The 18742-nt window shown below is 42.4% G+C and overlaps 1 protein-coding gene across 7 annotated transcripts in view; it reads left to right on the top strand.

The window, feature by feature from the left end:
* scel (sciellin) overlaps positions 1–18742 on the top strand; it is a 92663-nt gene that overhangs the window by 65606 nt on the left and 8315 nt on the right. For all 7 annotated transcript variants that reach the window (XM_085998526.1, XM_085998528.1, XM_085998527.1 and 4 more), the window contains 10 exons: positions 1768–1836; positions 4228–4305; positions 8021–8104; positions 8449–8532; positions 10003–10071; positions 10988–11059; positions 11744–11830; positions 12746–12823; positions 14756–14842; positions 16229–16300. In XM_085998526.1, the coding sequence (XP_085854652.1) occupies positions 1768–1836; positions 4228–4305; positions 8021–8104; positions 8449–8532; positions 10003–10071; positions 10988–11059; positions 11744–11830; positions 12746–12823; positions 14756–14842; positions 16229–16300 (780 nt within the window). The remainder of the gene's footprint in view (positions 1–1767; positions 1837–4227; positions 4306–8020; positions 8105–8448; positions 8533–10002; positions 10072–10987; positions 11060–11743; positions 11831–12745; positions 12824–14755; positions 14843–16228; positions 16301–18742) is intronic.

The raw sequence follows: 18742 nt of genomic DNA on the forward strand, positions 1-18742 counted from the left end.
GATAGATTTTGTAAATGTTTGCTCCTGTAGAGCCCTCCCCCAGGGAGTGCATATCAATGTCTTTCCTTATTATTCAGATCAGCTTTGTGTCTGTTTTCTATGCTGCCTCCAGCATTTGAGTGTCTTCCTTGTGCTTCACTGACCAATACTGGGTTCAGTACTCAATGTGTGGTCTGACCAGAGCACTGTGCAGTTTGATTATGACTTCCTCTGACGGTTTTGGCTACGTAGTTCAAGATCCTGTTGGTTTTGTTATTGCTGCAATGTGTTGTTCCCATACTTTGAGCTGGGTAACCATTGCAAATTACATTCCACTATAAAAGACACCAGTTATTCACGGTAGTATCATTTTAACATTTTAGTTTATCGAATATATGAAATTCTAATCAGCAAGAGGTAGAATCTGTCACACAAATAATTGCTGCAACTCTCAATATTGAGTTGAGTTAGGAGCTGATGCCAAATGGTGTAAGGTTTGGGTTAAGGCTTCAATCACCTTGCAGATATGGATTGTAGTTTTCTGCCATGGTGGTTTGTTAGCACTTGGAGCAAGCTTTCAGAAGAAGATTATTAGGGTACATTTTACAAGTTCAACCTCCTGGTGCATAGCTTTGCCCACCAGGAACGTATAAATGGGAATCTGGGTGTGGAAGTCCTTAGACCCCTCAGGATTTTTTGCCCATAATAGATGGTATATCCCGTGGGGACCACTGATCCCTGTGCCCGGATTCTGGATATGCACTCTCTGGGGGAGGGGCTCTATGCCAGGAGCACAAATGTATACAATCTACCCTGTTGAGTTAAGTTCTGATTCACAGAGTATCCTAGCTGCTTTGGTCAGAAAGAACAAAAGAGGTTATTACTCCTGTCAATAACCTTGGTGAAAAAGTCTCTCCCAATTATAAAGCGAGATTTCCAGCTTTTACTTTTTTTTTGCTAAAATTATTGATAAAGGAATTTCATCCCTAAGTATTTTGTTCATTGTGACAAGCATGTGAATGGATTTTAGTCCAAGGCTTTTTGAGCTCTGTACTGTAATCCAACCAATCCAATCACCGTAGACGCTTCACGGAAATGGAGAACGCAGAGCTGAAAATGTCCCAGTCTGGCAATGAGCCGGGAAAAGAATGTACTTCGAGATTCTATACTGATCAGAAGGAACAACGCCAGTCTTCCCATTTGTTGTTCTCACAATTCTGCCAGAACTATGCTCACCAAGAGAAATGAGATGACTGCTGTCTGGTATATCAAAAATCACAGGAAATGATTTTTCATCTATAATGGCGGTAATTTCTACAGCCATTTCTTAGATTTCAAGATGTTGAGTATCACTTTTCCAGTTGCTCTGCAGTCAAGTAGATTTTTTTAAAATGTTTTTGCCAATTTTCTGCCCTGTCCTCCATTTGTTATGTCATTGACTCTTTACTGGGACATGATTCTAGAGGAGGCGATTGGCCATTATTCGTGTGCAGGCCTTAACAGTGAGTGGTAAACCACCAAGAGCACCGTAGCTGAGGTCAACCCTGTCCTCGGCAAAAATCCACCCTTATGCACTTCCAGCAGAGGCTGCCGAATAGTGATCAGGAACAGGGACTTCCCTCACTCTTCACTGAGAACCACTATCCTGACCAATGCTCTTATAGGGCTGAGCTACTCATTGGATTAACTCATGGAGTCATCTGATGAACCAGCTAGAGTAAGACTGATATAGACTTGCATTAAGTGTTAGAACTGTAACTATAACCCAATCTGCTCTCCTGTTTAAAGAACACCAACTAAGACTGAAGCTGAAACTCTGATTGACCTGACACCTACTACTGAAAATAAAAGCAAGGGGTAAGGCCTGCAGTCCCATTACTGTGGCTAACATTTTGGTGGTGGGTTATTATCAAGACTACACTCGTCAACATTACAAGTTTGCCCAGGCCAGGATTTTGGTGCTTTAGAACATAAGAACATAAGAAATAGGAGCAGGAGTTGGTCATTTGGCCCCTCGATCCTGCTCCGCCATTCGATAAGATCATGGCTGATCTGGTCTTGGCCTCAGCTCCACTTCCCTGCCCGCTCCCCATAACCTTTGACTCCCTTATCGTTCAAAAATCTGTCTATCTCCACCTTAAATATATTCAATGACCCAGCCTCCACAGCTCTCTGGGGTAGAGAATTCCAAAGATTCACAACCCTCTGAGGGAAGAATTTCCTCCTCATCTCCATTTTAAATAGGTGCCCCCTTATTCTGAAACTGTGCCCCCGAGTTCTAGATTCCCCCGCGAGGGGAAACATCCTCTCAGCATCTACCCAGTCAAGCTCCCTCAGAATCTTATACATTTCAATAAGATCACCTCTCATTCTTCTAAACTCCAATGAGTATAGGCCCAACCTGCTCAACCTTTCTTCATAAGACAACCCCTTCATCTCAGGAATTAACCTCGTGAACCTTCTCTGAACTGCCTCCAATGCAAGTATATCCCTCCTTAAATAAGGAGACCAAAACTTCACACAGTACTCCAGGTGTGGTCTCACCAACGCCCTGTACAGTTGTAGTAAGACTTGCCTACTTTCATACTCCATTCCCCTTGCAATAAAGGCCAACATTCCATTTGCCTTCCTAATTACTTACTGCACCTGCATGCTAACTTTTTGTGTTTCATGTACAAGGACCCTTAAGTTTATTTTGTAGCTCTCTGAACATACTCCCCTGTAACCTGACTTTTAATTTCAATTGCAATATTTGATTAAGCTATTGTCCTGTTGTAGAAAATATTATTACTTCCACCCTCCAATTTTCTCTCCTCTCCTTAAGGTGCTTACTATAGATATGTCATGATTGCAAGGGCACTGCCCATCCTCTGGTATCTCATCTGAGTGTCAGCAGGCGCACGGGAACACCACCACCTCCAAGTTCCCCTCCAAGTCACACAGCGCCCTGACATGGAAATATATCGCTGGGTCAAAATCCTGGAACTCCCTACCTAACAGCACTGTGGGTGTACCTTCACCACACGGACTGCAGCAGTTCAAGAAGGTGGTTCACCACCACCTTCTCGAGGGCAATTAGGGCAATAAATGCTGGTCTTGCCAGAGACGCCCACATCCCATGAATGAATTTTTTTTTAAATTCATGTGTAAACAGTATGAGTTGGCAGGCAATTCACCATAGGGATGTTATTTAAATATAAGCAATAGAAAAGGCCAATTAACCCATCTAGTTTACCGAGTTCATTGGGTCCCTGTTTAGGACACACATCAGTTCTGTTTCAATAGGCAAATAATATAATGGTCCTGAAATTCCGTTCCCTACGGGTGTGTACGCGATGTGTACTCATCCGTAGGGCCAACAGAAGTGCCGGTTTTACGCATGCACTGCGCATGCGCTGGAAACCGAAACTTCCGTTCAAAGGAGAAAGATCTTCCCAGGTCAAACGCCTGCGCCGGAGAGGCAGCGCGTACAGCTGCAACTTCCGTTTTTTTCAGCTGTGCTTCAGTCCAGGTAAGTCAGAAAGAGCTGCGCCTGGAAAAGCAGGCGCAAGGCCCGCGTTTAACAAGGTAAGAGGTGAAGAAAGTAAAAGTAAAAAAAATTTCCACAGATTTATCATTTTAAAATACTTTAAAGAAAGGTAAGTTTATTTTTAGCCCCATTAAAAACTTTAATTATTTTTTTCAAAAATCTAAATTTTTGTTTAATATAGTTAATTTATGTAATTTATAGTCATTTAAAAAATGTGATTTAAAAAAAAAATGTATTTGAAGTTTTACTTATGTTTTGGAGCTGATCTCTATTCATAGATTTGACAGGTCTTCCTGTCAAATCTATGAATGGAGATTCCCTGCTCTGATTGGCTCCCCATGGCTCACGTGATCGCAGGGACGCTGCGAACTAGCTGCGCCCCTAGGATACTTGTGCCCTGCACACTGGCAGTTTGAGGAGGCACATCAACGGAATTCTATGCCGGCCCAGAGAATTACGGTCGGCGCGGTTCGTTTGTGCAGGTCGGGGGCTTACGTCCGCGGGAAGCCTCCGACCGGAATTTCTGGGCCATTTAATATAATACTATGGAGAAAGAAGAATGTTTATATTCATATGGAATTGAACAAAATTAGTGTTGCCCATTAAATCAGTCTGCAAAACAAACTGGGGTCTCTGGGAACAGTTTAAAATCAAATGTTTAAAATACAATATTGTACTGGTTTTATGTGGCCGTAACACAACTTTTTTTCTGTTTAAAGAACATCAGATTTTACATCCAAGGTTGGAAGCAAAAGTCTAATTGATCTATCAATCACTCCAGAGAAACTGACTATAAAGTAAGGTCATCACGGTGGTGTACAGGCTGGGATGCACCATTGAACTTATTACAGTTGACAGAATTTTACATTTCCCTTGGTTTTTGAAACATTTTCTTGAGAAATTTCTGAATTCTTTGACATCTCCCATATGACCTACCTTTCTAAATGTTGTTGCAGTATTTGATGAAACTATCTCCCTGAAGAGAAAAATGCTACTTTATTTTGATTGTCATGATCCTGATCCAGGCTTACGGTCAATCATCAAATGTTGGGGCTGAAAGTATACCCACGATGGCCACCCCCATTCTGCTAAAAGGACAACATAATCTAATATAAAAGCTGATTAATGAATGATTACTCACCACTGGAGTTTTAATTTACATCTCTCTGTTGCTTGAATGTATGTGGAGTCATCGGAAATCCACAGCTGAAGATTTTTGTTGAAAAGTCCATGCATCACTCCTAGCATCTCTAAACTAAAATGCGTAAATCAGACGTAAATCTCTTAACATAGAAACATAGAAGATAGGAGCAGGAGTAGGCCATTTGGCCCCTCGAGCCTGCTCCGCCATTCAATGCGATCATGGCTGATCATCCAAGTTCAGTACCCGGTCCCTGCTTTCTCCCCATACCCCTTGATCCCTTTAGCCTTAAGAAATATATCCAACTCCTTCTTGAATATATTTAATGAATTGGCCTCCACTGCCTTCTGTGGTAGAGAATTCCACAGGTTCACCACTCTCTGGGTGAAGAAATTCCTCCTCATTTCTGTCCTAAATGGCCTACCCCTTATCCTTAGACTGTGAGCCCTGGTTCTGGACTCCCCGACCATCTGGAACATCCTTCCTGCATCTAGTCTGTCCAGTCCTGTCAGAATTTTATAAGTTTCAATGAGATCCCCTCTCATTCTTCTAAACTCCAGCGAGTACAAGCCCAATCGACCCAATCTCTCCTCGTACGTCATTCCTGCCATCCCAGGTATCAGCCTGGTGGATCTTCGCTGAATCTACTTTTACTTCCCATCCGAGTCATTCTTGGCTGACTCCAGATCTGTTGTTGTCTCCTGCATGAGAGAATCTTCCAGGTAAAGGAATCTTTTTGCAACCAAGCTTAGTTTGTAGCTGCATCTAGCAAGTGAGAGCTTTGATTAGTGAAGGAAACCTGATTTTATTTTGGTCTCAAATAAAAGCAACTGTACTCTGGGTGCAGGTTGAGCACTCTGCTTGCCACCATACTTCCAATGCTGTCTTGGAGACATAAATCTGTGCGCAGCCATTGCAAGTACAGTACTCTGCCCATACCTGAAGTGCAGTTGATCTTACTTGAAGCTAGAATAAAAATTGTGCTATTCTTCATCTAAGCCCTCGTCCTGTAGATGCTACAAAAACTTGAGTGTAACTGTAAAAACATTCTGAAAATTACTGCAGATTTTAGGCAAAATCTTTCAGGATTTCGACCCAAACATTCCCAGATTTCTGAGGGCCACACTTTGTTTCCATTATACTGTTTATTTATAACAAAGCACTATTGGCTCACTTTCCACGTGGCTGGTGTTGTAAATGTGCACGCCTGCATGACAATTGCACAGCCTGTGTTCTTGATGGTTCTGCACTTGGTGTCAATATCAAAGCTAGCTGCTTCAGCCTAACAAATTCACTTTGTGATAGTTGATTTCAAACTGGTCAAATGCATTGATGTCAGAAATTGCTGATAACTTATTACTTTGGTTGAGACTACAGGCTATTTACCCAGTAATCTGTGCTGGTATTACTTGTGTCAAATTATATATTAAAGTATAACCAAATTATGTTATGGAAACATCCATGTCAAGTAACCTTTAGGCAGAGGATGGGTAATTTGCAAATGTTGTATATCGGCATATTGTGGCGATACAGCGGCTTAGTCCCCGAATACCTCTACGTAGATTTTGAAAGAAGGAAAAAAGTATCTGAAATATTTATATATGTTAGTGATGACCCATATGAGTGATGCTGAAATATTGGCTTATATCTTTTGATGTAATAAAAATAACATGTCTAATCCCTTCTGTTCTCCATCAGCAGATGCTATAAGTCTCATTTTGATGTATTATTTTGACTTGACTTGGAAACAGCTTATTAAAAATGCTGGAATGTATAAAATGAAATTTATTAACAAAATTATAGACCGAATGGCAATGGAACTGTTTGCCTTCTAACAGTTATCGGGGGAACTCCCTTAATAGTAGAAGGCAAATAAAGTTGAGGGGAGTCACTTCCTTCTTTATAATCCAGGGGATCTATCAGCACTGTACAACAGCTATGTGTTTATTCTATTGGGTACAGTTGAGGTATGTGGTTGGTCAATTGAGCTTCAATTAGGAACAAAAGTTATTTATATCAAAATATTTTTGAGTATTACTGACAGAGAGTGAGAAAAGGTGACAAATGTTGTTCCTGTCAGTGGGTTATGCTGAAAAATGCAACCAGATACAATGCATAAATGTGCATGGTGATTGAGGCATGGTGTGGGGCTGAATTTTATTGCATATTGCTACCTGTCTAATTCTCAAATTTGAAGATATTAAACATCTAGGCTGGCACTCCAGTGCAGTACTGAAGAAGTGCTACTTGAGATGCTAAGCCAGAGACCCTGTGTTTCGGTGGTTGGATGGTGTTGTGGGATTTTTAATGTCAAAGAAGAGAAAGGAATTTTCCTAGTTCCCCAGCCAACATTCCTTTTCCAACCTACACCATCAGAAACAAATGAACTGATCATGACTGCCACATTATCCACATAACAACTTGACGTAATTGAGGGGTTCGGATATGGAATAACAGATAACCGGGTGTGAGTTAGAGGCTAGAAGCTAATCGAGAGGTTTGGGTGGTTTATTTTTGAATAACAGATACCCAGGAGTGAGTTACAGGCTGGGATCTAATCGAGGGGTTCGGTTGGAGTATATATACACACAATAACAATTGGCTTTATAAGTAGAGGCACAGATTTCAAATGCAGGGAAGTTATGGTAAACCTTTACAAGTCACTAATTAGACCTCAACCAGAGTACTGTGTCCAATTCTGGGCACCACACTTTAGAAAGGACGTCAAGAGTTGGGAGACAGCGCAGAGGAAATTTACTAGAATGATACCAGGGATGAGGGGTTTCAGTTATCTGGAGAGACTGGAGAAGCTGGGGTTGTTCTCCTTTAGAGTAGAGAAGATTAAGGGGAGATTTAAAGGAGATGTTCAAAATTATGAGGGGCTTTGATAGAGTAGGTGGGGAGAAACTGTTTCAACTGGCAGGAGGATCGGTAACCAGAGGACACAGATTTAAGGTAATTGGCAAAAAGGCCAGTGGGGAGATCAGGAGATTTTTTTTTTACTGATCAATTTGTTATGATCTGGAATGCCTTGCCTGAGAGGATGGTGGAAGCAGATTCAATAGTAACTTTCAAAAGAGAATTGGATAAATACTTAAAACCAAACAGAAATATGCAGTGCTATGGGGAAAGAGCAGGGGAGTGGGACTAATTGGTAGCTCTTTCAGAGAGCCGGCACAGGCATGATGGGCCGAGTGGCTGCCTTTTGTGCTTTCTGATTCTACGATCTGCACTTTATATGTAGAAAGCATTTTGGGGCATTTCTGCAAAATGCAAGTTCTTTCTTTTTCCGTTGTGATATAGAATAAGATTAGTAGAACGTTGCAGTAATGTTGGAATTGTGGCTTTATTCAATTTTCCTCTTGTTTAAGAACTCCGGCACCCACTTCACCTACCCCGGCTAGAACTTCAAGTCTGGTTGATCTGTCGCCATCCATTCCAGATAAACCTAAGAGGTAAGTTCTAGAGTGCCCTTGCTACAGCTGACATTTTGGGGTAGGATCAGGTAGTTAGCAGCATTATATATTACCTCAAATTCAAAGCATTTTAGTCATGTTCAAATTAGTGGCCCTGTACCACTCTTTGTCGATACATTGCAGTGCCCCCAACGTGCATCGCGGTGTATCTGCTCATTGTTACATCTCCTGATCCCCTGCTGACAGGGGCTATGTACTTACAATATGTCTGCCTATTTGTGAGCAGGCATATCGCTATCATATGCAAACTAGGGTACTGACGGTAAATAATATACTTTGCAGTGAAGTGTTTGAAACACTCTTTAATTTCATCTTTTTAACAGGAATAGTGATGAGTGGGACAATACCAGCTCTACCACCGCGACAAGCACAAAAACAACCTATAATCCAAATTCAAGAAGCTCGAGGTATCACATAATACAACTGTGTTCTTTAATACAATCAATTCTTCCTAAATAAGTTAGCCATTTGCAAGAAAATAGCATTTACTTGTCAGAAAAGTGCAGTGAAATAGTGAGAAAACCTTTAAAATCCCTTTGTTTCACAATTTTCTGTACATTTGTTTGATTTTTTTTTTCCAATGTTCTTACCTCCCTGCTGAAGGCACCAATCTACTGGGTTATGATTCCATGGACACTGACAGTACATTGAACCTCTCCTATTCTTCAAATGCGAGCTTAGACCAAGATTGTCAACTGGTTAATCAACTGTGGAGATGATCAAAGTTGGGTCTGATTTGGCTCTCACTGATGTCTTCACATGGGTCATTGAATAGTGATTAGAAGTAGGAACCCTGGCTGATTTTCCTCTCTCTTGTCCAAAGGTTCTGAGGCCAGCTTTAGCAACCCTAGCTTCTTTCCTAGCTGAGATTTTTAATGTATTTTTAACAGTTGGTGGGGCAAGGAAGATCTTGTTTTTTCTTCAGCCTTCAAATATACAGGAGTAATTTTTTTGTCTTCTCCACATGGGCAGTAATCTAGCGAGTGGATCACCTGTCTGTTATGGAACCCGCTTGATTTTTATTCTTTGAAATCAATGGAATGAAAATCAGGCGAGTTGTATAATGGGCTGGTGATCCAATTGCCAGATTACCGCCCATGTGAAAATAACTTCCCTGTGACCCTAGACCGCTCCTGTGGTCCTCCTAAGCAATGGGTCTCCAGTCAGTAATTTTGGCCAGACAAAGGTGTGTGATGAGGGGTGTTTTAAAGAGGGAAAAGATGGAGGAAAATAAAAGTAAACATTAATTTTAAAAAATGACTACACTTCGCAGTGCGGTATTTGAAACAAACATAGAAACATAGACGAAACATAGAAGATAGGAGCAGGAGTAGGCCATTCGGCCCCTCGAGCCTGCTCCGCCATTTACAGGAAACTCTTTTTTATCTGGCACCGACGGGACCGGCATGGTGCCGGTTGATCAAAAAGTCCAGATTACAGAGAGGTATACTTACTAAGGTACGAGAGCCCCGTACACGGCCACAGATCCAGGCGTCCCTGTTGCATGGCAACAGGTGCAGGAGCCCCAGTTACACGGCCACAGATCCAGGCGTCCCTGTTGCATGGCAACAGGTGCAGGAACCCCGGTTACACGGCCACAGATCCAGGAACCCCGGTTACACGGCCACTAATATGAAGTAAAACTTACCTGAACCTACTCCTGAATTTTGCCGGTTAAGAGAGATTTCCGGTTATTTAGGTGCCGGTAAAAAGAGAGTTTCCTGTAATGAGATCATGGCTGATCATCCAAACTCAGTACCCCGTCCCTGCTTTCTCCCCACATCCCTTGATCCCTTTAGCCTTAAGAAATATATCTATATTCTATTATATCTATAATTTCTATATAATATATCCTAATAAACTTTCTTTTTTATTAGGAACAGTGGAGACTGGGACAATACCACCTCTTACACCACTACAACCACAAAATCAACCTTTGACCCAAGGTACCATGATACATGACAATGTTCTTTAATACAGTCAGTTCCTGCTAAGTGAATTTGCTGTTTGTAACAAAATTGCATTTACTTGCCAAGATTGTAACATATTTAGAGAAAAAAAAATGTTTTATAGACCAGTTGGTGCAATACTTTGAAGCTCCGAGACATTGGGCTGGATTTTACCAGCCCTGAGGAAGCGGGTTTGGAGGCGGGACCGCCGGGAAAATGGCAGAAACTGGGAGCAGGTGCCAACCCCGCCTCCAACCCGCCTCCGTGCCATTTTCCCGGGAGGCGGGTCCCCGAGTCGCACAGGGACCCGTCTCCCCGAGGTGGGAAGGGGATTAGAGCCAATCAACTGCCTGTTGACAGAATGCTGCTGCATTCTCAGATTCAGCAGCCATCTGCTTTCTGCTGAGGAGAGAGGTTTTGGTGAGCCTTCTGTGCAAGGGCTCATCTTAGAGCAGAGATTGTCAGTGTTTGACCGTTTCGCAAAGCTGTCAAACGCTGACAATTCATCTGTCAAAAAATGTTCGACAGATGAAGCGTCATACGCTGACGACATCTGTCACCGGCTTTCCCTTAATTGGCTGGTAAGCCCATAGGGCAGGGCGGGCTTAACAAGGCCAATCAAGGGAAAATAGCGTGCGTTCATCAGACGTCGCTACGGGTGGGACTAGAACCCGGAAGGCAGCAGTCCTGCCCCCAACTCGTCTTGACTGGCAAAATCCAGGCCAAAGTGCCTGTGATTACCAATGTCCTGAATTCCTGACCTCAGCTGTTACTTTAGGACTATAGCAGGCAAACATGTTCCCAAGAGGAGGGAAAATAGTTCAGCCCATCATCCTAGCCTGATATATATATTCCTTTAGTTTATGCTACAATTTGTTTGAAATGCACTTTATACTTTGTCTCTTTTTTACAGGAACCGTGGAGAGTGGGAGAATACCACTATAAGCACAAAGACAAGCCCTGATAACGTTTTGAAAAGCACCAGGTATTGTTTATATTTCAGTAAATTCACTACTCCAGCAAATGTTTCAAGCAGGTTGAAGCCCAATACTTGACGGCGTAAAAAGTCCCAGCTAGAGCTATATTTATGACAGAAAACAACATAAAACGAGCAGAAATCAGTAAACAATCAGAGCCCCGAGGAAAGTGTGGAGATTATGCCATTTTTCTTTTTTACGTATGAAAATTAAAAGTTTGAAGCCGTCAAAACATCTTTCATGCACATGTTTCAGGAAATGCAATCATGGAAGCTTTCCATTTTTTAATGTAACTCATTCTGATGCCATAAAAATGCATTTGAAGATAAAGAAAAGAAAATGTCAGTCTCAGTGAGGAGAAATTAAAAGAAAACTTTAAAAATCACCATAAAACACCAGTCCTGCCAGTGACTAAAATTTTAGGTTCATAACTGGCGTAAATGCAGAAAACTCACATTCTCTGCCCTTCTGCATGGGGGCGGAGTTATGTTAATAAGCGGCAGAGGGTTTCGGGAGAGATGTCACGGAATTGGTGCAAAAGATTGAGGGAAAAATAGCGTAAATGACTTTTTCCCTGAAAATCAGCATTACGCCGTGGTACAATGTTGTTGCAGCACAAATTTTCAGGAAATTCCAAATAAATTTCAGAAACAAAATTACAAAATAAATGACGAACTGTGTTTTTATCTTAGGTCCACGAGTGAACATGCTCTTCTCAATGATGAACCTTCAACCTACAAATCGCCAACCTCTTATACCAAAACAAGCAGGACTTCCAGGTACTGTGTGCCTCTATCAACATTTCATTGGGGATCAGCTCTATCTAACATTCCTTAATTTAAGGTCCAAAATGAACCAATTAACATGTGCTTTCAAGGACACCAAGCTGAAGCTTGACATGGATAAAATCTGTATAGAAAAGAGGTTAGTTGTAGTCTAATTTGATGATAGAATGTGGCTCCGTGCGCTTTCATTTTGAGAGCCCCCCATCGATACTTCCTCTCATGCTCAAAACTGCTTGGACATTGGCAGATATAACACAAAGGTAAATGCCTCAGAGTTCTTCCTCAAGTATTCTCGCGTTATCGTGGAAACAAGTTGGTCTCTGGTTGACCAATTACATCAAGTTACATCGAGTGTACAGCACAGAAACAGGCCATTCGGCCCAACTGGCCTCCTCCCACCCTACTTCATCTAACCCTACCTTGCAGGTGGCTCCTAGCTTGTTGAGTTTAAGTCTTTTAAGTTTTTAAAATTGCACTCTAGAGCTGTGGTGATTTGTAAAATATGGAGGATGGGATGGGATCAGACAAATACAAGTTCTTAATTCTGTAGTTACTGTATATTGTAAATTGTAGTAGACTACTTAATCACAGGGGGGGGGGAATTTTAACTTTTGGCGCTAGTGTAAAATGGGCAAAATCGAATTAACCGCCTATTACATGCCCTCGGTATATTGAATTCAATGGAAAGAAAAATCTGGGGTGTTATATAATAGGCGGCTAATTTAATGTCGCCCATTTTACACAATCAGCCACAGCTAAAATTACCCCTCAGTGTCTAGGTAAATCCGTTAACAAGTCACATGGGCACTAACATAGTGCAATTTCATCAATTTATGATGGATGTGTTCAGTGAGACGTATACATGCAGCTTAACGTGAATGTATGTTCATGGATGTTTGTCTGTTTCAGCTCTGGTTCACTTAATGATAAAAGCCCAGTCACAGAAGAGCATCTGTATAATTCTCGATCGTCCTACAAGGAAAACAGGTATTTATATCCGACCCTCTCCTGTTTCTCTTTCTTTCTCTATGTGCCTGCTCCATTCTAGAGACTGATGACCAATACAAACCATGGTTTCTGGTGGATCAATGGTTTCTACTGAGTCAGCATATCGTAGCTGGAGTGGTGAAGACTGCACTGTCGCTGTGCTGGAGAAAAGTCTCGCTCGTATCAGATGGCCCCTGCTGTGCGGGCTTCATGTAAAGACGCGATCAGGCTTATTTACAGTACTCCTCCAGGGTGGAATACTGTCTAGGCTCACACATGAAGAATAACTATTGGACTGCTAGTAAAAACCCATAAAATGCTTTGTTTCTTACAAGCTCAACCCACTGCCTTTTGCCTAAGGCATTGGGATCCAATTAATATTTTATCACCAGTGAAATGTATGAATAGAATTTAGAGCTCATAACCATAATGTTTGAAAATTCTGTTGAGCATAAGAAAAAGGAGCAGGAGTCGGCCATTTGGACCCCCGAGCCTGCTCCGCCATTCAATAAGATCATGGCAGATCTTCTACCTCAGCTCCACTTTATCGCACTATCCCCATATCCCTTGATACCCTTAATATCCAAAAATCTATCAATCTCTGTCTTAAATATACTCAATGACTGAGCATCCACAGCCCTCTGGGGTAGAGAATTCCAAAGATTCACCACCCGCTGAGTGAAGAAATTTCTCCTCATCTCAGTCCTAAATGGCTGAGACTGTGACCCCTGGTTCTAGACTCCCCAGCCAAGGGAAATATCCTCCCAGCATCTACCCTGTCAAGCCCAGTGAGAATCTTATATGTTTCAATGAAATCACCTCTCATTCTTCTAAATTCTAGGGAATATAGGCCTAGTCTCCTCAATCTCTCCTCATAGGACAATCCCCCCATCCCAGGAATTAGTATGGTGAACCTTCGTTGCACTCCCTCTATGGCAAGTATATCCTTCCTTAGGTAAGGAGACCAAGACTGTACACAATACTCCAGGTGTGGCCTCACCAAGGCCCTATATCATTATAGTAAGACTTCTTTATTCTTATATTCCAATCCTTTTGTAATAAAGGCTAACTTCCATTTGCTTTCCTAATCTTACTGTAATCATAACTCTTTATTCAGTGCTAATATAATGGCCAACAGATTGGTCTTTATGAGGAGGTAAATATTATACCATTTAGTGTTGCTGATGCAGTGCTTCACAAAATGGGTGCCCACAACAGGAACTCAGGTCCAGAGGTTTCTTGACGTTGGTTATCATTTTGCTTCCGTTGCTGTTCAGAACACTTATGTGTACCAAGGAACATGTGGTGTGCAAATCAATGACGCTAGCTCAATCCACAGTTCTTAGTGTAGATAAAAATCCTGCATGCCCTTTATAGTGTGGTTCTGCTAATGTAAAGGTACATGGGTAAGCAGTACTACAATTGACGGATAAGCAATGAATGGTGGAAAAAATGCAATGAATAGGAGTGATGAACAGCAAACAAAAAGATGAAAGGTCGATGCTAAGGATGCAATGTTAATACTGTAACAATCTTGTAGGGCTACGCTGAGAGAAGGTGGAGTTGTACTTCTCTCACCCAGGTAAGAGGAGGGGGATATTAAATATACACGGCAAAATCCAGCCAGTTCTGTGGAGAGAAAGAGAGATGGAAGGTGACACACTGTTGCTGACTTACATCATTATTACTGGTTATTATTAAATACACTCTGTTCTATATATATAACCATGTTAGAAGATTTGTCTGGAAGAAATTGCAAATTATGTTATCGGTGCTTAGTAATAAGCAGATAAATATTAGGGAAGTGAGATTGGTCTTTATATAGGGCATACCTTAAAGGCACAAAGAAAAAATATGAATAAAGCAAGAGGAGACCTGAGCGAACATATTTTACTGAGATGCAACAAATTGTGAATTGTGTTTTTATCCCAGCCCTCCGAGTGAGCAACTTTCTGATAGTGATGAACCTTCTGCCTACCGATCACCAAGTTATTCTCTGCAGAAAAACAGGAACTCCAGGTACTGTCTGCCTCTTACAACACTTTATTGGGGAGTCTCTACATCTTAAGCATCTAACTGCGTTAGAATCTGGGATGACTTTCCTTCATGTCTGATCAAAAACAAACATGTTAAAATGTGTTTGCAAGGCCACAGAGCGGAACCTTGACAAAGGGAGAATTGTCTGTACAGGTCGGAGTTTGTAGTATAATTTGATGACGGCACGCAGAGGAATTTGTCTCAAATTAAAAGTACCATATTGATACTTCCCTTGATCTAAAATGTGCTTTAAAATGAAATTTAGCACGGCTGTATTTTTTTGCGAAACATAGAAGATAGGAGCAGGAGTAGGCCATTCGGCCCCTCGAGCCTGTTCCGCCATTCAATGCGATCATGGCTGATCCTCCAAATTCAGTACCCTGTCCCTGCCTTCTCCCCATATCCCTTGACCCCTTTAGCCTTAAGAAATAGATCCAACTCCTTCTTGAATATATTTAATGAATTGGCCTCTACTGCCTTCTGTGGTAGAGAATTCCACAGGTTCACCACCCTTTGAGCATATCACCTCAGATTTTATTGCACCAATCGCTTCCCCATCCCCCCCGCCAAGGCCCGCAATCTCACCGCCTTCCCAAGGTTCATGATCCTTTACTTACCTGAAGGCCACTGCATCGCTAGCAACGGCCCGATTTTCATTCGGTCTTCCCTGAGGGATCCTCCCGTAACATTGGGAACGAGATCCTAGGCCCAATATCTGGGGCTCCTTGGACCTCTGCATTCTGGTGCAGGCTCCCAAATTTCTAGGACACTGACCTCTCTTGGAGGTGGAGGGCTTTAAGTGGGAGAATTCCAGAGGATGGGGCCTAGGTGGCTGTATTACAGCCACCAATGGCAAGGTGAAGGGAAGGAGGAACGTGCAGGAGGCCAGAATCAGAGGAATGGAGATTCACAGGGGTAGAAATTGGACCTTGTGCCTGTTTTATGGGTATAACAAGGCCCAATTTCGCAGGCCAATGCCCTGCGGCCCAAGGACCCCTGAAAAACATCTGATCTGAAATTGGGTTGGGCCATTTTATCCAGGATTCTTAAGCAGCCGCCAACTGCCCTACCCATTACCCTCTCCAACCACCCCGCCTCCTGAGACTTACCGTCTGGCTGCTGCTGGTGAGGCAAGCGGCCCGACATACGTGCTCCTCAAATGTACGAGCTACCTGTGGAGGCATGGCTGCCTTTGCTTCAAATGTTAACGAAGCCCGACACCCAATTTCAGGCTGGCCTCGGGTCTCTTGGTTGGGGTGGGTGCTTCCTGCAAATCTAGGCCCAGAAACAGGCCCAGAAAATAGAGAATTTAAGAGATAATCACAAAAATTTAAAATAAGCAATGCAATTCACTGTTTGTTTCTGCAGCTCATCTCTTTCAGATGGCAAGAGTCCTTCTAAAGTGATAACTATAACTAAAGGCTTCTCCAGTGCTGAACAGTAAGAAAACAATCCTTATTTTTGCATGATTCAGTTTTGTACCATAGAAATTTTGCTTGACTTATTGATGTACTTGTTTAATGTTGCAGACCTACTTCTCCATTGTTAGAAAGAATATAATTTACGGTCCAGTGCACAGCACAGTCACGTCTGATGTAAACCAAAGCAAAGTTAGCCAGAGTTCAATTTACGGGAGTGAATATTTTGTGGAGGACTTCAGAGGTTAAAGGTTTTCTTCGGGTCATAAGATGCTGTGTAGTTCCTAGGCATGAAAATCATGAGTATCTCAATAATTAATGATGATTTTTTTGAGTTTGTCTGTCCATGATGTTGGCATTGGGAAGGGTAAGAGGCAACGGCCGCTGGAGTGTATTAGAAGCAACCACAAGTAGGTTAGCAGCAGCCTTTGAGTGTGTGCTCATGGAGCATAGACAGAACTAGCTGTCAGGCAAAGTGTCACGGGGTACTATATTCCAGTCCAATTAGTATCAAACTGCTTTGATGGTCCTTGGAATATTCTTGAAACAAAGTGGAAAATTGCAAGCAGTAGTTTAGTTTGTTTTCATAGTGGTACAATCGTGAGGTTGCAGTGAGTTAGAACAAAGCACTTCCACCTTGGGGACTTAGGTTTGAATCTAGTTCAGTTTAACAGGATAAAAGCATCTTCTATCTGCAACTGATTTCATTTTCTAAGTGAAATGAGTTTTGTGCAGTTTTTATCCAATTCCCAACGTCAAACCACCTCTAATTTGGCACTAAATGGGTCATTTCATTAAGAATGGGCAGTGCGGGAAGGGAGGAAGTTCACACTGGTGCAGCAGGGAATGCGCGTCTGAGGCTAGGGGTAGGGCACACTGTGGGGTTCGAGCGGAGGGAACTTTACCCTGTATTTGACTTGGGAGTTGCTTGATACTGACGCTTTGTGGCTAAAGCGAAGTACTGAAGGCCATCATAACAATGACCTTTTCCCTCGTACTGACAACCCTGGCCTCATGAGCACATAAACGATCCACAAATGCGGCCAAATCCACCAATTAGGGAGCAGCCCTTTTCCACCAGTAAGGTAGTGGTCTTTTCCAATCTGCTGGGTCAGCTAGGTTCAAAATGATAACTGAACAGTAGAGGAAATATACTTTAATCGTACAAGGATGAAACTCATAAATGCTGCTTTCCAAACGGAATAAGCAGTACCCTCAGGTAGCAGATAATCTGCAAGGCCACAGTGAAAACATTCTAGGCTCAAAATTCCTCAAACCTGATCGGCTGCTGGAAGTGCAGCAGGGCAGGACTTCTGGCTGCTGGTCCGGCCCAGCATTGACCCTGTCCCAAATCCCTGAGATGGGGGGGGTCACTTACATTAAGGGTATGTGCGTCCATGCCATTTACAATGTTTCCTGTGAATCCAACCCACAGCAAGACCAGGAATATTGAGCAGGACTGTGGGCCTCACTTATGACTTGCTGCCCGCATTACACATTGGCCCCAGGAAAAGCAGGAATGGTGGGATTTCAGGCAAGGGAACACCAACCCACCGGTTCCACCTCTTTCAATGATGTCACGATAGAAGGGGGCAGGCGCAAGGTGTTCCCACCTGATTGGTCATCATTTTGGATTGCAGGCAGAAAGGAATGGAACTGCCCCCTCTAATCACGGCCCCCTGGCCCAGCACATAGCCTGGCACTGCCCCTCCTAGACCCAGGAATATTAGGGGATCTTAACTTTATACTATTTGTGCTTATTTAGATAATATCTAGAATAAGAATTTCAATCAAATGGTAGCAAAATACTGCAGATGCTGGAAATCCGAAATAACAACAGAAAATGCTGGAAAAACTCAGCAGGCCAGGCAACATCCATGGAGAGAGAAATAGAGTCAACGTTTCGGGTCGAAGACCCTTCGTCAAGACAAAGGGTTTCGACCCGAAACGTTGACTCTATTTCTCTCTCCATGAATGTTGCCTGGCCTGCTGAGTTTTTCCAGCATTTTCTGTTGATATTTCAATCAGATGGAATTATTTTTCATTAAAAAAAATATTGAGCGAATAAAAAGTATTTGCAAGCTCTGCTTAATGTTTAACAATTTGAATGATTACTGGTGTTGCTTAAAAGTGGTAACATTGCATCGCTCTGCATTTTCTCTATTATTGTGTGGGTAAATTTGTCTCTTTTTGTCTGGATTTTAAAATTCTCTTTTCTTTGTCTGCCTGAAATGATGCTTTCAACTGACAGGGTTGGCACATGACTGCCCAAGATCGATTGCCCCTCGCCCACCCCCCCCCTGCCCGCCGCCTATGATTTTCCTTTTCTTTTGTTGGCAAATGCCATAGTGCCTGCTTGGCACTTCCTCCCAGCCCAGATAGGGAACTGTTTGAAGTAAGATTCAAACCCTTCCATGGCAATGGAAAATGTGCGGTGCCCATCTGTGTGGATTTTATTTTCAAC

This window comes from Somniosus microcephalus, chromosome 10, assembly GCF_052327205.1.
Source record: "Somniosus microcephalus isolate GS21.2 chromosome 10, FLI_Smic_1.0, whole genome shotgun sequence".
Lineage (NCBI taxonomy): Eukaryota > Metazoa > Chordata > Chondrichthyes > Squaliformes > Somniosidae > Somniosus > Somniosus microcephalus.